The sequence below is a fragment of the Crocuta crocuta genome, unplaced genomic scaffold (assembly GCF_008692635.1).
Source record: "Crocuta crocuta isolate KB4526 unplaced genomic scaffold, BGI_CrCroc_1.0 scaffold330, whole genome shotgun sequence".
Lineage (NCBI taxonomy): Eukaryota > Metazoa > Chordata > Mammalia > Carnivora > Hyaenidae > Crocuta > Crocuta crocuta.
The window spans coordinates 3,911,906-3,933,824 of NW_027530521.1; the positions used below are offsets into that span (position 1 = coordinate 3,911,906).

Sequence of the window (21,919 nt, forward strand, 5' to 3'; positions counted from 1 at the left end):
TGCTCCCAAGGGCCCGGCACCGCCAAAGACCCCAGCCCCCAAGGTCCTGCGCCAGTTTCCTCCCTTTGAGCCAGATGGGAGGGCATTCTTTCAGGCCCTGTGTGTTCTGTTTTCGGTTCTTTGCTTCATTTCCTCTTTTCGCTCCTTTTCTTTTCTTTCTCTTCTTCCTCCCTCCCCCCCCTGCCCCCGCTTTCTCATTTTCTGCAGAGTGCTAAGGAGCGATATATGGTGTCAAGAGTCAAAGCGAATTTGGGGCGCCTGGGTGACTCAGTCGGTTAAGCGTCCAACTTCGGCTCAGGTCATGATTTCACGGTTCGTGGGTTCCAGCCCTGCTTGGGTTCTGTGCTGATGACCCTCCCCTGCGCGGTCTCTCTCTCTCTCTCTCTCTCGCTCGCTCTCTCTCTTTCTCCCTCTCAGAAATAAAAAACATTAAAAAATAAGAGTCAAAGGCAGTTCAAATGCCCTGCAGGGCCGAGCTGAGCACCAGCCCCACCACCAGAGGGCACCCGAGCACAGAAACAGGCAATTTCGAGAGAGAGAGGTGGGGGGTAGGAACAGCACTCAAACTCCCGCGTGTCTCTGAACTACTCAGCCTGGGGTTTGGCCACGGCGGGTCAGCTCTGGAGTAATCCCGGAGGTGCTGGCTGGGTGGGGGCCCTAAGTGTGGGGGCCTGCCCTCCTCAACCGAATGTTGTTTATTACATAGATCGCCACCTACCGCCAGGTGATAGTGTTATGCTGCTAACCTGGAGGGTTTAGGGTGTACGCAGGAGCGCGGGGCAGCTGCCGGAGACCACCGGAAAGGGATGTGATGGAAAGAGCACCGGACGCGGAGTCCAGACAGCTGACTGAGACGCCACTACTTTCCATGTGACCTCTCTCTCCCTCTCCGCTGTTTGTTTTCTCATCTGTAAACAGAGGGGGTGCGTGGTACCCAAGCGCCCTTCAGACTCGGACCAAAGACATGCACCACCCTCCTTGAGGAATGCTGAAGACGGCACAGGAGGCCGGAGAAAGGGCCACTGTTGGCTAGGACAGTGCCGGGGCGCCCGGCACTGCGCTGACTCAGCGCGGGGGGCGCGGGGCCTCACCTGGGTGCCCTCGCCCAGCCCCGGAGTTACGCGCAACACCCCGTCGGGTCCCACCACCCGAATTTCCCAGCCTAGGCCTCCCACTGATGGCTCGGGCATCTCCCTACCCGCCGCCTGGAAGGGGAACCGAGTGAGCGGACGCTCCTTCGGTGAATGCGGGACGATGACCCTGCCCCCACCTCCCTGGGTGGTTAACCGCACCAAGGAAGGTTCTCTCAGTCCTCACTGCGCCGACCTTCGCCGAGCCAGCGGCTGCACTCCATCCCGGACGCCGGCGGCGACCGAGAACAGACCAGGGAGGCAGCAGCGCTCTGGGCCGGGTGTGGATCCACTCGGGGAAGCGGGTAACGGCCCGAGGCACCGTGGGCGAGACCTCGTTCCGGTGAATGAAGCTTGTGGGGTTACCTCCATGGGGATCCCTGGCCCCCCATTCCAGCCACATCCTTCTCCCACCTCCCCCAGTCTTGGGAGCCTGGTCCCCGAAGGTTCAAGAAGTCAAGAGCCTGGAGAAATGCACTGTGCAAATATATTGACTTTATTTGTCTCCGTTCGGGAGCCTCACAGACATATCCAAGTAAAAAGATCATTAAATAAAAGCCGTCAGCCATCGCAATGCAAAAATAAATATCCATCCTCCGGCCGCAGCAGCACCTGCGCTGCGCCCCGAGTCCCATCAGCCGCGCCTAACAACTATAAAAGTGTTCAGCGAGAGTGTGTTGGCGTGAGTGTGAACGGGTGCGTGCGCTGGGGGGCACGGTGGAGCGGTGTGCAAAATCGGAGTTGCAAACCATCGGACAAGGGCGTGGAGCGGCTCTCCGGGAAGCCCCGGCGACCCAGGGTCGACTCAGCGCGGGCGCGCCTCCCGCACACACTCACAGCGGAGTCCGTACTGGGAAGAGTTAAAAAATAAACATTTACAAGGGCAAAGAAAGCGGCCCCCCTCCCCGGCACCCCCGCGCGCTCCGGCCCCAGGACGAGCGCAGCGCGGGGCGCACCGAGCAGTTCGCGGCCGGGCGAGAGGTCCCGGGCCTCGCGGGTCCCCAGAGTGCGGGGCGCGGGCCCTCTGGGGCTTCGTCCTCCGTCCGCGGGCGGGCGGCGCCCCTCACAGGGCCGAGTCGGAGTCGCTGGAGTCCAGGCTGTTCCTCAGTTTGCAGCTGCTGAGCTGCTCCCTCTGCAGCGACAGGCTCTGCGTGCTGCGGCGCAGGCACTCCAGGCTCTGCAGGAACGACTTCTTGGCCTTTTCCTCCTCCATGGGGGACACCCCTTCCTCCTCCACCTCCTGGATCTCGTCGAAGGTCACCGGCTGCGTCTTGAAGCGGGACTGGCGCGGCCGCCGCAGCCGGCCTTTGCCCTTGGACAGCTTGGCGGGCCGCACGGGCTGCGGGAACTCGTCGGCCAGGCACACGAAGTGCGGCATCACCGCCTGTNAGTAACGGCCCTTTCCCCAGCGCCGCCCGCCCCCAGCCAACCCGGCTCCGGAAGGCAGGCCCCGCCCGCGGGGTTCCGGGAGCATCCGAGGCCCCGGGAGCCCGCGGCGGGGCGGCCCCGCCGGANCCCCGGATCGGGCCCCCCTGGGCTGCCACCGGCCGTCCGTCCCGGGATCCCCAAGTTCGCGCCGACAGTGGTGGCCGCGGCGGCGCAGGTCCCCTTCCCCCTCCGTGATCCCAGATGCACACACTCGAAGACGTAGGTGATTCCGCCGCGGGTGCTGCGTTGTTGGGCGCGTAGTGGAGGCAGTTCCCAGACCTCCTTGCAGCTGGGAGAGGGCTGGGCGCGGGAGAGCCGGGGCGCCTGGCTCCCCAGAACTGAGTTCAGAGAAAGGACTGGGTTTCTTCTCTGGATCCTTGCCACCCCCTCCCCAGACAGACACAAATCCATACACACACAAACCCGCACGCTTGGAGGCACGCACGTAGAAAAGGCACCCTCTGATGATTCCGTTCCAGTTCTTCCCTTCCCTGGCTGTCTTCTGTCTCCTCACAACCCCACCCCCAAGTCCCTGGGGCACCAGCCCCCTATTCATGCTCAGAAGAATGACACTTGCATAGGCATTAATAACAGCGATAATAACTACAATCTGGAGAGCTTCACTCCAAGCCAGCCAGTGAGCTTCGTTTTACATATATTATCCTACTTAATCTTCCTAACAGGCCTGCGAGGTAATTGGTATTCTCCCAAATTTACATATGAGACAGTGGAGGCACAGAGAGGATAAGTAACTAGTCCTGTCGTCACTGATGGAACCAGGCAGCCCAGACCGCACCGTGCGCGCCAACGTAGTCCCTCGCTGAAGGATAGTAGTCACTTGTGCCCGTAAGGGCTTCTAAGAGCAAGTCCCCTAGTTTTCCTGACTCCCAAGGAGAAGCTGCGAGCACCGCCCCAGACCACATGGGCCTCAAGTACTGCGGGCACAGGGCAGAGCTCACCCTGTCTGCATCTTCCCCATAGGCGCCCAGCAAGGCTCATACGGCTGCTGCGAAGGGAGGGAATCCATGGGATCTGGCCTCCAGTCCTTCTGCAGCCATTCAACAAAGATTCGCCAAGGACCTGCTGTGTACCAGCTCGGGATAGTCCGCGGCCTCGTGAAAGTTACGTTCCAGTGGGAGGGCCAGACGATAAACACCTCAACTAGGACGTGTATTCCTGTGATGTGATAGGGACGAAGATGGAGAAATGTGCAGAAGGGGTGGCCAGGAAAGGCTTCTGAGTGGGTGATATTTAAGGTGACCCTAAGGGACAATAATAACCCTGCTCATATGCTTAATATGTGCCATGTTCTGAGTACTTTTTATGCATTAATTCATTTAAGGTGTTTATTGTATTTAATCCTCTCAACAACCTTGGATAACAAGCACTTTTCTTATTGCCATTTACAGATAGAAGAACTCAGCTGGGGTCACGCAGCTAGTGAGCAGCAGAGCTGAGATTAAAACCCAGGTGGACTTAGCTCCTAAGCCCTCACTCCTATCTTACACTGAAGCCCTTTGCCCTGTGGCGTACCAAGAAGGAACCAGAGTGTGACCAAGTGAGAGGAGAGCGTTTCAGGCAAAGGGAACCCTAATGCAAAGGCACTAAGGCAGGAAAGAGCTTGGCTTATTCTGGGAACAGTAAGAAAACCCATGTGGCTAAAGCAGAGTGGATGAGGGCGATGAGAAGAAGGGACAGTCACAAAAGGCCTGGACAGCCATGTTAAGGTTAAGGAGACAAATTTTATTTTATTATTATTTTTTTTAAGAGCATTTTATTCTAAGGGCAATGGTAAGGCACTGAAGAATTTGGGGCAGGCAAGCTACATGTTCCAATTCATGTTTTTTTTTTTAAATTTAATGTTTATTTTTAAGGGGGAGAGAGAGAGAGAGAGAGACAGAGTGCGAGTGGGGGAAGGACAGAGAGAGAGGGAGACACAGAATCCCAAGCAGGCTTCAGGCTCTGAGCTGTCAGCACGGAGCCCGACATGGGGCTCGAACCCATAAACCGTGAGATCACGACCTGAGCCAAAGTCAGACGCTCAGCCGGCTGAGCCACCCAGGCACCCCTCCAATTTATGTTATTAAAACCTCACTCTGCCTGCCATGTAAAGTGTGGGCTGGAGAGGGGTGGGGAAGAAGCAGGGAGCCCACTTACAAGACTGTTACATCACCCTCAGACATCAGACACAGAGGACTTGGATTGGGTGGAGACGGTGGACGTGTAGGGAACCGGTCAGACTGGGGATTTGTCTGAAGACAGGATGAGAGCACTTGCTGATGGGTCAGATGGGGAGGTGGCAGGAATCAGGGGTGACTTTAATGGATTTGCTCTGAGCAAAGCTCATATCAGAACTGTATTATGTGAGAGAAAAGTTAATTTACATAATCTTACGGCCACTATATTGGGGATTTCCGTTTAACAGCAACTTAGCAATACTCTAATACAGAAACTGGTACCAGGAATGCAAAGCTGCCACGTGTGAAAATCCTAAAAACCGTGGCACTGGCTCAGCCAACAGGTGGTAAGCAATACGGAAACAATTAGTGAGGATGGAAAGTTGGTGACCCTTCTTATACTATAACAAAACATTGATTAAAAACATCACCTGTGATGATTTGGAAGACGGACCGCATGCCTGCTGAGCCCGTATTTCTAGAAAAATAATTGGAAAGAGCTAAAAACATGTGCACATGTTGGCTGCTCGATGATGCTTTGAGCAAGATGCCACAGGAAAGAGATTGGCTCGTTTGCGAGAAGAGATGGACAGAGGAGGAGATAATACAGACATCCGCTGTCGTCAGGGTTGGGAAAACCAGCTGTTTTTGTCCAAAGAGCAGGAGATCAGACTGTCGTGGCTTGCAGCCTCTCTTAGACCCTGTCCGCTGGGCCAAACGCTCGGCCTAGCAAAGGGATCAGCCCTGTGGCGAAGCATTATGTTAGTGCTGTTGCCTTATCATGCAAGTCTATCATTTCAGATGCCCTTAGAATAACTTTCACTTAAAATAAGAAAGAGATGAGTGGGGCAAGGCAGACAGACTTAATAACTCTGACAAGAAAGGAGCTCTAAGGTGTGGTTGCTGGCCCATGGAACTGACTAGAAGCAGACAGACGTCCTAAGTTTTCGAAGGAATTATTATTACCAACAAAGCTGCAAGGCTGGACTTCAAAAGCCCGAGACTGTTCCAGCCCAGATATTTGCTCAAAGAAGACAGACGTTCAATACGCTACAGGCTGGTAGTGGGGAGTAATAAACAAGAAGGAGGAATTTGCTAAGGGCAAAGCCAAGGGCCAGGGAGACACAGGGCGAGGGTACTGCCCCCAGAGAGCCTCCTCCACCACCAGGGCAGGGAAGTGCTCACAGTTCTAGAAGGGACTGCGGCAGAGACTGCTAGCTGTCCACCCAGCTGGGTCACATTTCCCAGCTTCCCTTCCAGCTGAGATGGGGCCATGTGTCTAAACTCTCATCTGTGGAATGTGAGCAGAAGTCAGCTTCTGCCCCAGTGCGCATAAGAGGAGAATCCTGCCCCAGCTTCCGTGTTTTTTCCTCACACAGACTGGAAGACTGTCCTCATCCAGACAGACCCTGGATGCTTCGTGTTAGTCTAGATCCCTAAATAACCCTGTCCCGCAGAGCTATCTACCAACCCAAAAGACTTCCCTCGGAGCTATTATATGAGAAAGCAGTCAACTGAATATTTTTAAACTTCTCTAATTTCAGGTCTCTATTATATCGACTCAGCGTTGTCCTAACCGAGACAGCCATTAGACATCCAAGTGGAGAGGTCAAGCAGGACACAGAGAACTCAGGGGAGAGGTGACGGACGGAGGGCGCAGTTTGGGAGTCTGTAGGGGACAGATGGGACAGTGGGGGAGAGCCCACCTTCCAGGGAAAGAAGGGTTGGGACCAGCCAACCCTGGGGGGCGGGCAAACCAGTGAGGGGCTCAGAGAAGCAGTATGTCCAGCGGTGTAAAAGGGAAACCAGGAGAACATGTCAAAATGCAAGAGAAGGATGTTTCTAGAAGGAGGGAGAAGATTAGAGCGGGAGTCCAGAGACAGGTCCTAGCCTGGCTCTCCCTGAACTTCCTGTGTGGCCTTGGGCAAGTCACTGTGCGCTCTGCACTGCAGAGGGCGCAGCTCAAAGCTGCCTCGTTGGAGCGGCCTTCCCTGGCCACCCTATTGAAGGCTGTCCTCAGTCACTCTACACCACTAACTAAAAGGCCTTCTCACTGGTTTGTCCCCCTCATCAGCGTGCTCTGCCTTCCCCACTGGACTAGACGGCCAGTCTCTGCCTTTCTCCAGCAGCCAGGCGAGGGCTCCGGGTTCCTCCTGAGTGGACCACCACTCCGCTCCTCCTCTCCCCGTGACCTCTGCTCCCATCGCTCCTGGCAATCAATAAGGGGGGTGGCAGCAGCACATGCAGCTCCTCCAGACCCCAAATTCCCATGCTGGGTACTGGGGTACCCTAGGTCACCCCTCTCAGCTCCCCCGTTCCCAGCCCCAGGGAGGTAAAAGTAGGAAAGGAGGTCTGTGCTTCACAGCAATGGTCCCAGGTTATCGACGACATTAGCCTGGAATGCTTTGCTTCCACTCTGCCTGAAAGTCTGGTTTTGGGCCCTGTTCATAGGGGGCTTCCAGGAAGAGGAGGGAGGGTGGAGAGATGGTCCTCCCCCCACGGATGGAATCTGAGCTCCCACATGACCTGGACTCCTCCATTCTACCACTGACCCCCCGCCTCCCCCATGCACAGCTCTCTACCTCTCAGGATGTCTCCAGCACCAACCCCAGCCCTCGCTGGCTTTTCCAGATGTTCTGTGCCCTCCAGAGCCTCAGGAGTCAGCTGTCAGGTCAGGAGAACACAGAGCTAGAGTCTATCCCCACTCCACCCTGAGCTCACTCTGTGACCTTGAGCAGGTCACACTCTCTGAGACTCCTTTATTTGTACCTCGACACAGAAGCAATGCTGCTGGGAGTCCACAGTTAGTGTATGGAAAGCACTCGGTACAGTGCCCACCCAGCCTGTCTTAAGCATGAAATACAAGTTGCTTTTGTTTTCATTATCTCCTACCTAAACCTCCCCAGCCCCCCAACGTGGTAGAGAAGAGCAGGGAAAGGCACCAAGAAGCTCCTGCTCCAGAGGGCATGTGAGGGTTTGGGTGACTTTTCCTCTCTGCCTGATTCACAATGTCAAGGAGAAAGCCAGACAGAGCAATGGCAAGCTCTAAGCAACTAAGCAATGTCTCCATTGTAAGGTGTCACTGCCAGTGCCCAAAGGTGACTCTAGCGTGAATCTGGGGACATCGGGCTCTTTCAACAGAACCCCCACCCTATACCTACCTTCCTCCAATGGTGCATGGGGTGCATGGGTGAGAAAGCCAGTGAGAACTGTGTATGTGGATGAGAGGTGGGCAGATCTGGGGGTTCCTGGGGGCAAGCCCAGGCATCAGGGCCTGGGGTCTGTTCCCCTCTGGGCCTTGCTGAGTTTGCTGGGTCAGTGTTGGCTTTTCCAGGAAGGACAGACTAAATTGCCTCCCCCTGGCTCAATGGGGCAGAGGGTAGCCATTAAAGGGGATGAAGGGCGGTTCCTTTCCTTGGTAGGCGTGCAGCCCCTGGGATTACAGAGGGACCCAGAAATGCCATCTGTTGAACTTTACAGATGTGTAATTTACAGAATGTGTCTGGCGTTCTGCCAATGGTGCACTGCAAGAGCTTTACCTAAATCGTCCTCATGGGGTCCTTTGAAGGGGAGCCTAGTTATTACCCCCATTCTACAGATGAGGATCCAGGGTGCTTTGTAGCTTGCCAGGGTCACTCTGAGTGCTAAGAGTGCAGCACTCAAAGCCGGGTCTGCCTGACCTAGAAATCAGTGCTCCTCATTTGTACCACCGCATCTCACTGTCCCGCTGATGTGATATGAGCCACACTGGACAAGTCAGATGCGTGGGATGCCACATCAGCTCCATCACCCATGTACTCAGCGGTCCTGAACCAGCTGCTTCCCACTTCTGATCCTTAATTGCCCTATCTGTGAAGGGAGGAGGCTAGACTCATTTTCTGGGGGCCCATCCAGCTCTGACATTTTAGAATCCTCCGGAGGACCAGGGATGAGGTGACCCATTCGGAAGAAGGAGATGCTTCCTCTTGAGCCAGAGAGTGGCAAACAGCCCAGGCGAGGGAAGGCTCTCTTCCAGGGTGGAGGTGGCTGGGGGAGCAGATGGGGCAGGAAGATGGTAGCAGACTGGGGAGGGGCTTCTGCCGCCACCTCCTCCACCATCCCCACCCACACTTTGGCTTTTGGGCAGAGCCCGGGTTTAAAAAAAGCAACCACCAGTTCTTCAGCTATTAACAGGGCTTTGTTTTCAAGGGAGCCTGCAGTACCCTAGCCCGGGTCAGATGGGGGCAGGGATGCCAAGTCTGGCCTGGGAGGCAGAGAGGCAGAGCAAAGCGGAAAGCAGCAGCCTGTGGTAGTTGTGTTCACAGATGCTCCTCTCCTTCCTGGGATTCAGGGGACAAGCGGGTCAGGCCCCTGCCTGTGACTGCTCTGCCACCCTGGCACAGTCCGATTGCCAGCTAGAAGCCTCGGTCAGCTGGCTCTCCCCATATACACACCCAGAAGTCTCCCCAGAGTTGATCTCAGGCCTCCAGATGCTGAATGAGGTGATGGTTATTCCAGATGTTGCTGTTTGGGTCAATCTGCACTATGGGTATATTTGGCCCAGCCACTGTGTGTGTGTGTGTGTGTGTGCGTGTGTCGTGTGTGCATGTATGTCGGTGGAGGAGGGGTCAGCAAAAAACACAACCTCTGTAGAGGGCCTTGCTTGCCTCCTGACCCCACCCTCACCCCTGGCTGGTGCCCATTCTGCCCCCCAGCAAGCCTTCCATACAAAGCCTGTGACTTCAGCATCCTACCAACTGCTTTCTGCCTCACTCAGAATTAGCACTTCGTCTGGTACGAGCGTGAGCATAAAAGTGTTTTGATAATTTTGCTGGAGGGTTGCCATGACAATCCCCAGCAAGCTCCAAGAGGGGGTGTCAGTGTGCACGGGAGGGAGAGAGACACTGAGAGAGAGAGAGAAAGAGAGAGAGAGAGAGGAGGAGGAGAGCCCAAGAGACACAGAGAGGGAGAGACAGAGCAGGGAGAGGATCTAGGGAGACCCCCAGCAATATCCCCAAGTCAGACCTTCAGCCTCCAGCGCCCACACCCCAGTGGCCCCATTCATGCCGCAATGAGCTCACGATCTAATCTGGGCCTCAGTGTAGACAGTGCAATGGGATACCAGCTGCCGGTAGGCAGGCTGCCAGAGCTGGCACGGCAGGGCTGGTCCCACTCTTCCCACCCGGGAGGCAGCCTGGCACCCTCCACTCCCGGGATGAGCCCCAGGGAATAGCCGGCTGGAGAGGGGGCAGGGAGCCACCGCCTTGGGGACTCAGGGGTGCCAGAGCCCAGGGAAGCCTCCCAAGAACCATGCCCAGCCTGCGAGCCTGGCCCTGCCGATACGGGTGATGGAAGCACACCTGCCTGCCAGGGCCTGCTTCCTGACACAGCTCAGATGGTCCAGCGTCTGCGGCTTTTTCGTGTGCGCTTCCTTGCAGGCCTGAGCATCCCTCCCCAAGGTCCACTGGTCTGGAAACCACTACATGGGCAAGAACGAAATCCCATACAACCTGTGGCCCTTCAGCTTTGCAGAGTTCTTCCCTCTCTGTGGCTAAGGCAGGGGTATCTCTGTTATCTCTTTTTTTTAATGGTTTTTTTTTTTTCTAGGGAAGAGAGAGAGAGAGAGACAGCGTGAGCAGGGGAGGGTCAGAGAGAGAGGGAGTCACAGACTGAAACAGACTCCAGGCTCTGAGCTGGCAGTCAGCACAGAGCCCGACGCAGGACCTGAACCCACGAACCGCGAGATCATGACCTAAGCGAAAGTCGGACGCTTAACCGACTAAGCCACCCAGGCGCCCCTCTCTGTTATCTCTTGAGATGAGGTCATAGAGACCCAGAAAGAAAGGGGCGGGAACTAGACCACATTCACATAGCAAGTAGCGATGTGGAGGCAGAGTCAGGATGGAACCCAGTCCTGGAATTTACCCTAGCCTCACTGTCCTCAGGGAAGACACGTTTTCTGGACTGGGTCTCTTTGGCATTACCCCTTCATATATGGACTGGGAAACCGAGGCCGAGAGACATCCCCCAGCTAGTAAGCACAAAGCCAGGGCTTGCAGCCTCAGATCCTGGAAAGTTTCACTGCCTCTACTGAACCACGAGCCAGCCCCATGTGCTGCCTCAAGTAAGGCACAGGGACTTATTTATGTCCCAAGGTTAAAGTGCCAGCCTCTGCCTTGGAAGGACAGTCTTCTGGTTATTGCCAAAACAGAGCAGAGGGCAGCGGGAACAGGCCAGGAGCACAGAGGCAAGGAGGTCAGAGGTTCCCGCAGGCACTGCCAAGTCCCAGCTGCATAAGGACGTCTTGCAAAGGGCCTCCCAGCCTCTGCTATTGGAGCCGTGCAGCCCCGGGCAAGGCACTTCGGCTGTCAGAGCCCCAGTTTCTATAGCTATTGAGAGCCAAGGAGCACAGGAACCCTCAGAGGAAGTGCTTTCCAAGCTCTGGGCACCGCAGTCTCAGATGACAGAGGTATCCTTATGCCCGTCTCCAGCCTGGCTTAGAGCCACCTTTCAATTATTTACCAGCGTGGCAGGAGGGCGTGGGCACCGAGAAAGTGCCTGCGGGCTCTGAAGACACCCTGCAAAGATGACTTTCCCCGCAGCCTTGGTAATAGGCAACAGCATGCAAATAAGCCAACAGCTTCTCAAGCCTGCCTGCCTGAATCCCCTCATTCTGGTGTTTGCTAGAAAGTTCTTCTCACTACTCTGGGATAGTGGAAGCCTCATGCCTGCCCCATCCTCCTGGACCAAACTAGATGATTTATTAAAACACACGGAGGTTAAACTAGCCCTGTAGGAGGGTGAATTTTTAAACAGTTTCCAAGAAATCAGTGTTAAAAAGATGCCCTTTCATGTAATATGCTTTGAGTCCAGCCTTGAGACAGGGTACACCATTAGCATTGTAAATAGCTACTGGCCCATTCTGGGGCCCCAGAGAGTCTATTCTCCTCAAGACTTGCCTATCTTCCTCTGCAGACACTGCCTCGGGCTTCCCTGTGGACCCGACGTGCCTGCCATGCCCCAGTCTCTTTGCATGTTTTGGACATGTTGAGGGGGGGTTATTCCCCACGCACCCAACTTCAGGCAGCCTCTCTCTGATGCTGCCCCGCCCATCACTGGCCACGGAAGGCATCTCCCCTGTCTTGCTGCAAAGTGACCCCAGCTGCCATTTCTGCAGCTGTTCTCTCATGGGACACACGAGGGGAAGGGATGCAGAGGAAGGAGTTTTTCCTGAGCACCTACCTCATGCCAGTCACAAACAGAGCACACTGAACCTATCACTGCAGCAGGCAACAGGCTCAGAGATGTTCAGGAACTTTCCCAAGGCCACACAGTCAAGCAGAGACAGAGCTGGGATTTGCTCCCAGGTCTATCAGCTGCTAAAGCTCTTCTCATCCATCCAGTCATCCCCGTGCCAGTGGCTCCTGAACTTGACCAGAGAGGGCCTCAGTGGGAGGGCTGGGGATGAGGGACAGGGTAAGGAGGGTTGTTCCCAGGGAAGAGCCTGGTACTCTAACTGGGACAGGTCCCCCTCCCCAACACTTGGTGTCCTGTGGGCCGAGCCGGAGGGCTGGCTGGGGGAAGGAGGGGAGTGTGGACGACCTCCAAGCCCACTCCCTTCCTGTGGGGACGTGGAGAAGGCCTGGGAGCCGCGTCCCACTCACGATGCCCCGGCACGTGAGACAGGGCGGCGGTGTGCAGACCTTGCACGTGAGCCAGGTGGGATGACGCCCAGGGCGGCTCACTCCAGCGCCACAGCCTCATGGCCATGTCTTCTGTCAAGAGTCTCCGGCACCCAACGCTGGAAACCACTGTTTGCAGACACAGAGGAGAAAGCCACAAAGGCCTGGCTGATGAGGGTCGTGAGGCCGGAGGAAATGGAACAGAACTGCAGGCTGCCAGAGGAGAAAGGAATCTTCCAGAGGAGCTGGGGCAGTGTTTTCAGAACAAGAGGTATGACTCATTTGTGGGCCATGCCAACAGCTAGGGGGCCATGACCAGTATTTAAAAGAAATTTTTGCACTGTTTTTATTTATTTTTGAGAAAGGGTGGGGGGAGAGAGACACAGAGAGAGAGGAAGACACAGAATCCAAGGCAGGCTCCCAGGCTCCGAACTGTCAGTGGGGCTCAAACTCAAAAACGGTGAGATCATGACCTGAGCCAAAGTCGGATGCTTACGCAACTGAGCCACCTAGGCGCCCCCAAGACCAGCATTTTTAAATGATATACAACTGAACAGAAAACATCAGAGTAAATATACATAATAAAGTGCTGTTTCGGGGTGTGTGTGTGTGTGTGTGCGCGCGCGCGCACGGGCGCATGCACGCACATGCGCAAACTTTTTTTTACCATGGGCTTCGGTCAAACAGCTAGAAAAAAACATTAAGTGGGTTCGATCCCTGCATTCTGCAGATGGGGAAAATGGGGCCAAGGGCAGGAAAAGGCTTGGCCCAGGGACCAGAGACAGGACGGGAGCCCAGTCTCCTGATGCTTGCACATGACTTGCCCAGCGCCCACAGGCTGCCTTTCCAAGGCCTGATTCCTTCCTCGTCTTTCAACCTTAGACACCCTCAGCCTTGGCCACTCTGTTCCTCTGTTGTTCCCAGGCCAGAGCAGGAAGAATCCATGGCTTCACGGGGGAGTGCTATGACAGGACATCCTCAGGCTCTCCTTCCGCTAGGCTGGTCCTACGCTGGCTCTGTCCCCGCCTCCTTCCGTCCTGGGACCATCCCTCTGCGGGGAACGCCCCAGAACCAGGGCCCTTTCCACACACTCTCTCACCTGCCTCCACAAAGACCTCTAAGCAGCCATCTCCCCAGTCTCCCGTGGCCATGCTGGGCCTCTCTTCCCCGAGGCCTTGTCCTAGACCTTTCTGCACAGAAGTCGGAAGTCGTTCCACCTCCACTGGCAGTGAGATCTGCCCCAAACCCACTGCGAGCCCCACCCCACCCTGCCCCCGGGGCCCAGGACTTCCCTGCACATCTATACACCATTTGGTAACAGCCGCCCTAGACACACACATCACACTCAATTCTTACAACAATCCCATTTTATAGGTGGAAAAACTCAGGCTAAGAAATTTCCCAAAGATCACACAGCTATGGGGGGGAGCGGGGGGAGCCTGCGCTAGAAGCAGGTCTATATGACACCAAAATTTACACCAGGGCACTACCCTGCCTGGCTGATCGCTGGCAGACTCTTCCCCCGGAGCACCCCGGGCTGGGGGGGAAGATGACACAAAGGGATGGGGGAAGTATCTCCCACCTCCCACTGCAATGGGGAAAGGCGGCATCCCCGCTTCTCCTGACCCTCTTCCTTTCCCCAGGAGGGTGGCAGGACTTCTCTGACAGGGAAGCTCGGGAGAAGGAAATGGGTTAGGAAATGGAGAATCTCCTTCCTTGCAGGCTTGGTGGGGGGTAGGTGGCAGCTGGCAGTGACAGCCTGCTGTACTGGTTCCCCAAACAGGGTGCCCTAAGTGCCCCAGGGTGCTCCTAGATTGGTGAAGGAGGAGCAAGAAGTCGGACCATCAAAGCTTCCCATCTGGCTTTACCAGTTAAGAACACTGCTATTTCAACCTCATAGCTGAGTCCTCTGTTTTCTTTTGCTTCAGCACTCATGGCAAGAAAGGGTCTTATCAGCACCAGAAAACCCAACGTCTTTTCCCCTCACCACTCCCGGGGAACCCACCAGAGGACACATGCAAATCTCTCTGCCTGGGATCCTGCCCCATGGGTCTCCCCACCTCTAGCCCCACGCTCTCACTCCCTCCTGGGAAATGCATTTCCCAGCCCTCTGTGGCTCCCAGGCCTCTCTCACGGTCTCTCCCAGCTCACACTCCAGCTACACAAGCCCCGGACACAAGCCCTGGACACACACTACCTAGGAACCCTAGGGACCCCCTCCTCCACCTCATCACCGCTCAAGAGCCTTCAGGCTGTCATTTCACAGCCCTCCTCCCCATCCTGCAACTGCCTCCTCCACCAGGCAGCCCTTTCTGACCACCACCCCAAATTACATCTCATGCTCCTCCAAGCCCCGCAGTACTCATTGTCAGGACCCCTTGTTCTGCATGCATCCTGTCATTAAGGTTTCCCTGGTGTGGGTCTTGTTTTCTCAGCAAACGACACAAAATACAACCAAGGTGCTAATGTTGCTATGATGTACTGAGCGCTTGCTTGCTCTGTGCAGGGCACAGGCAGCTTCTCCTTTGGGGAGAGCAGCTTCACAGAGTACTGAGTGCAGGGCCCGGCACGTTATTGCTGCTCAAAGCACAGCACGAGCCTCTCAGATATGCTCAAACACCTTTGTGGGAAGCCATTTACATTATAGATTCGAGGCCTTAAAAATATGCATAGCCTCCCAAATCTGGGCCAACACCCCACTTTTAGGAAAGTATTCTAAGAAATAATACTAGATGTGCACGAAGGTTTAGCCACAGGACGGCAGCATAAGTGGAGGGGTGGTGCTTCTGTTTCCTGAATTGTTCAATGGGGATAAAAATAGCTCCTAGTGCATGGGCTGTTGTGAGGGTCAATGAATCATGACTTAATATATGTAGAGCACGTAACACAGTGCCTGGCTCCACACTCAGGCTCTATAAAAATGTTACCTGTTCTTTTTATTTGAATTAAGTCTGAATGTGGCCAAATCCTGGGCTCTTAGCTACACTGCCACCCTGCCTCCCACCACGCGCTCTCCTGATTTCCAAAACAAACAGAACAGTTACTAATACTACCAGAAACCACCCCGATACGAACAACAATCTAAACGCCCAACATACCGTGTCTGGTTACATAACACACAAGCACACACAGTACTGTGCAGCCATTCAAAACCACGTTATGGAACGGTAATTAATGTCATGCACTAACGTTCAGCAGAGACAGGGAAAGGCTGCAAAGTGATGCATTCGATAAGAAGCGGCTGTTTCTTACACAAATTTGTGTGGAAAAATACACTACAACATGGGAAGAGCTGTGACCTTTGGTCGTAAAGTTACACATGACTTTCCTTTTTATTATCTTTCTTTTTAATTTCTTGCAAACAGCACATACTCCTTTTGCAGTCAGGAATAAAAACCAACTCTGCGAAAGAAAATCAAAGCCCTGCAGGCTTACTTCTCTCTATAACGGAAGGGGCTGTGTCCTTTTATATACTCCCCACTGCATCTAATGCACAATCTGTGGACATAAAAGCCCTAGTCTCACACAGAATTCCAGACTGGCAATCTTGTTTAATCTTCCAGGCCGTGGCGTTCTGTACAGAATTCAGAAACTGCCCGCAAGGACACGGTAACAATGTGACCGGTGGGGCGCGTCTGGGCCTGGTTGGTGACCAGCTTGCGCGCTGGGGAAGCTCAAACACTGCCCCGGGCGGGGGGCGGGGGCGAGGGGGGGATCGGACCAGGGGCCAGGGACGGTGCATTAGGAGACCAATCACCCGGGGAGCATGTGGTGGGGCTGCTGGGAGTGAGCGGAGCCTTGATGCGAGGCCACTTTGGCATCTGGGAGCTCTCGTCAACTTGGTCTAAAGGACTTCCCAGGAGACACTTAAGTGCTCAGCCTCGCTCACGGGCAATTTCACTTGGCCACTCCTCCCAAACAAAGTCCCTGGGCCTCCCCTCACTGACGGCAACAGAGGTGCGGGCACCCAGGAGCCCTGCCGAGAGGGAGGGAGGGACCACAGGGCCATTGGCCAGCCACGTTCTACTTAAGACAATGACATTACTAAGCACGTTACTGTCAGATGTGTTGCATTCACGATCTCAGCCCTCACAAGACCTGGGAAAAGTGGCTGCCTCTGTGTCTGCTGCACCACTGAGGAAACTGAGGCTTGGGGCCTGGCTGACTGGTCCAAGGCGTCTCAGCTAGAAAGGGGAGAGTGGGACTCCAGCCCAGGTCCCCTCGCTCAAGCAGAGGCTCTTTCCACAAAGGCTCTGGCGGCAATTCCGACAGATGTGGAGGCTGGAGCAGGGGCGGAGGGTCATGGCTGCTCTCTAATTCCCCCCACCCCTGCAGGCAGCGCTGTAAGTGGAGGCACACCCCTGTGCAAGGCCGATCTAGGCCCGCCTCGCCGGAAGTTGCCCTAAGAAGTTGGCGCGGGCATGGGGAGCCCCTGAAGCCGCAGCAGGGATCCCTGCCACATATCGAACCACCTGGCTGGTGCTGGCGCAGACACTGCCAGTACCACTCCTCGGAGGGCTGAGCCCCACAGGCACGGTGACTTTCTGGGCTATTGGTGCCCGGGCTATCGGTGCCCATGTTCCCGCTTGTCACCAGGTGCTGCTCTTGGCCAGCAATCTCGGAGGGGCCACAGAATCTGAGTGGTAGAAAGAACAAGACGCGAGGCACTTGATCCGGGTCTTCGTGCTGGTTCTGCCTCACTCCCTGGGTGCCTCTGGGATGAGCACCTCTGCAACTCAGTTTCCTCATCTGTCCAATGGGGAGAGCAGTTCCTAACCTACAGCCTCGGAGTACTTTGGGAGACCAAAGGCAAGGCGAGCACAAGAGCTCATTTGCTCTCCTCTCGGGTCACCTGCACTCAGCACAGGGCAGGGAGCTGCTGGCGGAGGCAGACTTGGGGAGAGAGAGGGCAGTGGGGGGGAAGCCACACACCCAGACTCCCCGTGATTTCTACTTCTAAGCTAGCGGACTTCCTTTCCCCCTCACTGCAGATGAATGGAGGCTAAAAGCTATTATCAGAGAGAGGGTGCAGGGAAGACATTAGCGTAGACAAGTTCAGAGGAAACATTCCAGGTAAGTTTTCTCTAACCAACAAGAGTACAGGAAGACACTTCAGAGTCCTGCCTGGGTGGTCTGCAGCCTGAATACCCTTGGGCCACAGTTTGGGAAGCACCCCCATCCCCGTGGCATCCTTCATTCATCCAACCCACAATCTGTAGGCAGGGAGGATACAGCCCTCAAACCAGAAGTGGTTTTGGAGGGTGTGGATTCCCTTCTTAAGGCCCCACGCATGCCCATTCTCCAAGTACAGACAGGAAAGGCAGGACAGGAGCCAGTGTCACGGGACAGAATGGGTCACCCCAGCACCTGCAGGAGGGCCTGGGGTGTGCCTTCTAGCCCCAGCCTCTCGGACAGGGCGAGGCAGCCCTACAGTCTCCGCCACTTGCTGCAGCAGGAAACCTTTGGGCCACATGTAGCCGGAAGGACGCGTGCATTCTGATGGCATTTTTCAGGAGCATCTGGAACCATCGCAGGCCTGTGCGGCAAGGGCCTGTCACAGTGCGTTCGCCCACGCCCTTCCTGCAGCAGGCGGCTAACTGCAACCTGATCACGCAGTCCCTCTGGAGAGCCCCACGCTGGTCCACACTTCCTCCTGCCTCCCAGGCAAGGACTAGGGTCTCTACACTGCTTCCTGGAAAGTGGTCCTTCCAGCCCCAGGGGACTGGCTGTGGCTCTTCCCCCATGCCTGGGGCCTGGATGGCGGAAGCCCAAAGACAACCCAGAAGGCTCGCGGACAAACAGCCCCACAGGCCTCTTCCCGCCCACCCTGGGACACCAATATCAAGATCTGATCAATCTAGGTACAGGTTCCCCCATCTGGTTAAAAAACAAAACCACCGCCTCATAGGGTTGTGTTTAAGAAAAAATTAGGATTAGGGATGTAACAGGCCCAACACAGCGTATATATACACATACGTGCTCTGTAAACCCCCTTCTGGGTTTCACCTTTCCTTCCCATTCAGAAACCTACCATTTGTGTCCAGAGTTAAAGGCTAGAGGCCAGGATGTGCCTGAACATGCCCACAAATTCTGGAGGAGCCATGAGAAGAGGGACTGTCCCTCGTGTCCAGGGAGTGTGCTATCACTGTTACGACGTGTNGCCAGCACAGGCATAACTGTAACAACAACACTGTCACACACGCCTTGGTCGGCTCCGAGCTGTCTTATCTGAGAAAGCAATCTTTTTGGTGCTGCTGGCTACAAGTGTCCTGCCTACCCCGTCCCGTTGTCCGACACTGCTCTCAGACACCGGGCCCCTCGCCCAGCTCTAACACTCAAAACGTAGCTCAGCCCAATATGGGGCAGGCTGGGAAGGCACATCTAAATGGGCACAGCTGTACTAAGCCAGCTGGAAAAGGCACCCTTAGTCTGTGTTCCACTCTAATAAACAAACATCAACGTCGTTTCCCCACTGACCCTGAGACACGGGAATCGCCACATCTAAGAGTGGATTCCAGGAGCACAAAACTGACAGGGGGTCTCCTGTGAGGGTTCTTTCCAAAGAGAAAATGGAGACAGGACCGGGGGTAGCGGGGTGGGGTGGGCAGGATGGGGATACTGTAGACTAAGTCCTCCTGAGGAGAGCATGTGGGTGGAAACGGGTAGAAGATTTAAACAAACAGAATGCATCACTATGGAAACATTCGGCTTTTTCAAAGGCATTGTTAAGAAAAATAAAGCCATTCAACACTTTACAAGTGCTATGACCAGAAAAGGCAAAGTGGGTCTTAGATATTCTGCAGCCAAGTAAAAGCTGCCAGAATTCAAGGAAGTATTCCCAGCAGGGCAGGCACCCATCATGTGTCAGGGATTTCTCTAAAGGCCTCCAACTGGGGCATTCTGCTCAGTGCAGAGCCCACTCAGCTCGTGGGGTGGGGATGGGGGGTGGCTGCCACGACACAGGTCAGGAGACGGTGCCACCCACTGACCAGGCCCAGACAGACCTGCCACGCGCAAGGGCAAGTTCGTATCAGCCATGGAGGCCACAGAGCGTGAGTGCCAAAGGGAAGCGTCAGGTTTATGGGCCGTGATCCGAACTTATTAGCAACTGTCAGTGCCGGGTGAGTTAGTGGTTTAAGTCAACAACATGGATCACGATTTCAATTCTGAGGATACAATCTGAGACTGCGTGTACACTGTTCTGAGGCAAGTTCTGTGCTTTGAGGCAAGCTGCCTGTTGTGAAGACATTTTTATATCTAAAGTTGATTTAGAGAGAGACAGAGGTCAGGGAAGGGTCAGAGAAAGAGGATTCTAAGCAGGCTCCGTGCTGCCAGCACAGAGCCCAAGAGGCTTGAACTCATGAACCATGAGATGAAGACTTGAGCTGAAACCAAGAGTCGGTCACTTAATCCACTGCACCCCGTCAAGACATTTTTAGTGTATAACCTGACCCGTTTCCTGAGGGCGTCTACTGACTGCAGTGGGGCTGTCGGTAAGCATCATGAAGAAGCCTGATGCTGAGTTCAAGCATCATTCAGAGCCCCCAGACGGACTCACAGGTAAGAATGAAGAGTGGAAGGGACCATGCATCCACCCCAGAGTTTGCTGGGATACGATCAAGAAACATTGTTCTGGGTCACTTGCCAGGAAGGTTGGATGAGAATTTACCTAACTTGCCAAGAAAGTGGATGCTGTCCCCCCAGAATGAGCATCCCTAGTTAAATGGCCCATTATTAGTCCAGTAGGCAGGGCAGTTTCTGACTAGGAGCCACTAATACTAAGGAGAGATGAGCCCCAGATGCCCGCCCTCGTGCCCAGGAATGCAGAAGACAAGCAGGGGGCCCTGGCAGTCAGCTCTGCCAGCGGGGGACCAGGGCGAGCTGGGTGCCCCGCGGTGCAGGAGCAAGGCCCCAGGCTCCGGCTCTCAGGGATGCCCAGCAAACTCTTCGGCCTACATTCACGACGGCACAGTTTAAGGACTCACCTGCGGTTGGAATTCTGCTTCTGCTGCTTCACAAGTCCTATTAAACCACTTAACCCTTCTTGGGGGCTCAGCTGTCTGGTCTCTACAATGGAAATAGTATCTCTTTCTTGCAGGGCTGTGGGGAAGATCAGGGATTAAGTCTAAAAAGCTCCCAAGACGGTGCCTGGCAGTTTATTAAAGCTCAAAGAAAGGGAAACAAAAAATTAAAGCTGTTTTTCTTCATGCCATGTTGTTGTATTTGCTTCCTCTTGCTATACAAGTAGTGTTGGCAAAGTAACTTTGCCCCTAATTCCTAGGTAAGATCTATGCCCAGGAAGACACGGCACCAGGCTGGTACAGTCACTGAGCATTCTTTGCCGAGTTCTGGGATTCCTGTCCAGTCCCAAACCCTGTACTGTGACTCTATGGCACGTACCTACTTCTCATCTCAAAAGGGACATTATGGTAGTGGTAAAAAAAAAAAAAAAAAAAAAAAGAGAGAAAAGGCAGGTCTAGCACTGGACAGCAAGAAACAAAAGCTAAGACCTGTGCTCTCAGATGAAGACGCCCAGGTGGTGGGCCAGGCTGTCAGCTGTCGAGTAGAAATTCATTTCCCTGACAGACATGGCAGTGATGAGTGAAGAGATCAAATCTGCAGCTGACGCAAGGGGAGATCATGACCCTACATTAGGAGGGATGCCGTAAGACTGGGAACCATCTGCCAGCTCTTTCATTTGTAGGACTGGAAGAGGAATTTCCCAATGGCATGCATCAAACTCCACACCGAAGCCGGCTGTACCACCCTGGCCAGATTTTGTTTAGTAAGAAACCAGCTAGGGATCAGAGGTTTTATTTTATTTTTATGGTGATTTGTATCTCCCTCCCTCACTGAAAAGCACATTATAATGCTCACATTTTATACAGCACTTGGTGTTTCTTACAAAAAGGAGCTATCCATATGTGAAACATTTAAAGAACACGGTGGGGGGGAACCCCAACGCAAGAAGCCAGAAAGCTTGTCGGAGAACAGGGCCTGGTCAGGCCTGGTGTTACATCTGAGCTCTGGGGAAGGGCCTGACCAGCCTTTGGCACTTCACTGTGATCACAGAGGCCATAAATCTTAGAGCATGGAAGGGAAACAAGATCAAAAGCAAGAAGGCTCTGTAAATTTTCCCCACAGGGAGCTAGGGAAACTAGCTTAATTCTCTTGCCCTGTTTTCATCCACTTGAATCCATTTTCTTTCTCTCAAGTTCTCCATATCTCGGTTTGGAATCAATCTGGCACAGTGCTCCTGAGTCAACAACAGGTCAAGAAGACACGTGACTTTATGATGCAATAGATGGCAGCCACTCTGTCCTGTTTTCGGAACTCTGGTGACATCACGGACTAAGGGCTGGATCTCAGGAACTTGTGTCTGAGAGAGCACTGAGTCAGAAGAAGGTTGTCATCATAGGCCCCTGAAATTGAAAACAACTCTTAGGTAACTGAATCTATCCCCACAGGACTGCTCCCGCTTCTATCTGGCTCTAAATGACTCAAGTCATTCTCTAGGGGAAAT

At 54.4% G+C, this 21,919-nt stretch overlaps 2 protein-coding genes, 1 long non-coding RNA gene and 1 other non-coding gene across 4 annotated transcripts in view; 1 reads left to right on the forward strand and 3 right to left on the reverse strand.

Annotated features, from left to right (window-relative positions):
• Positions 1 to 1,605: 1,605 nt before the first annotated feature.
• CUNH11orf96 (chromosome unknown C11orf96 homolog) lies at positions 1,606 to 2,515 on the reverse strand. The gene has a single exon (XM_077767509.1). It carries the CDS (start codon positions 2,506 to 2,508, stop codon positions 2,194 to 2,196), a length of 315 nt encoding a protein of 104 aa, XP_077623635.1. The 5' UTR covers positions 2,509 to 2,515; the 3' UTR covers positions 1,606 to 2,193.
• Positions 2,516 to 2,651: 136 nt separating this feature from the next.
• LOC144234236 (uncharacterized) lies at positions 2,652 to 3,855 on the forward strand. The gene is made up of 2 exons (XR_013335898.1): positions 2,652 to 2,777; positions 3,540 to 3,855. It is a non-coding gene; the product is annotated as an uncharacterized LOC144234236 (long non-coding RNA).
• A 682-nt stretch (positions 3,856 to 4,537) lies between these two features.
• On the reverse strand, positions 4,538 to 4,622 carry TRNAQ-UUG (transfer RNA glutamine (anticodon UUG)). Its single transcript has one exon. It is a non-coding gene; the product is annotated as a tRNA-Gln (tRNA).
• A 16,247-nt stretch (positions 4,623 to 20,869) lies between these two features.
• Positions 20,870 to 21,919, reverse strand: part of ALKBH3 (alkB homolog 3, alpha-ketoglutarate dependent dioxygenase) — a 34,656-nt gene continuing 33,606 nt past the window's right edge. Inside the window, exon 11 of the transcript XR_013335885.1 lies at positions 20,870 to 21,818. The gene's annotated coding sequence lies outside the window, so the exon portion shown is untranslated. The remainder of the gene's footprint in view (positions 21,819 to 21,919) is intronic.

Excerpts from the sequence above, each read along its gene's own strand:
- CUNH11orf96 (XM_077767509.1), bottom strand. The coding sequence starts at position 2,508 with ATGCCGCACTTCGTGTGCCTGGCCGACGAGTTCCCGCAGCCCGTGCGG.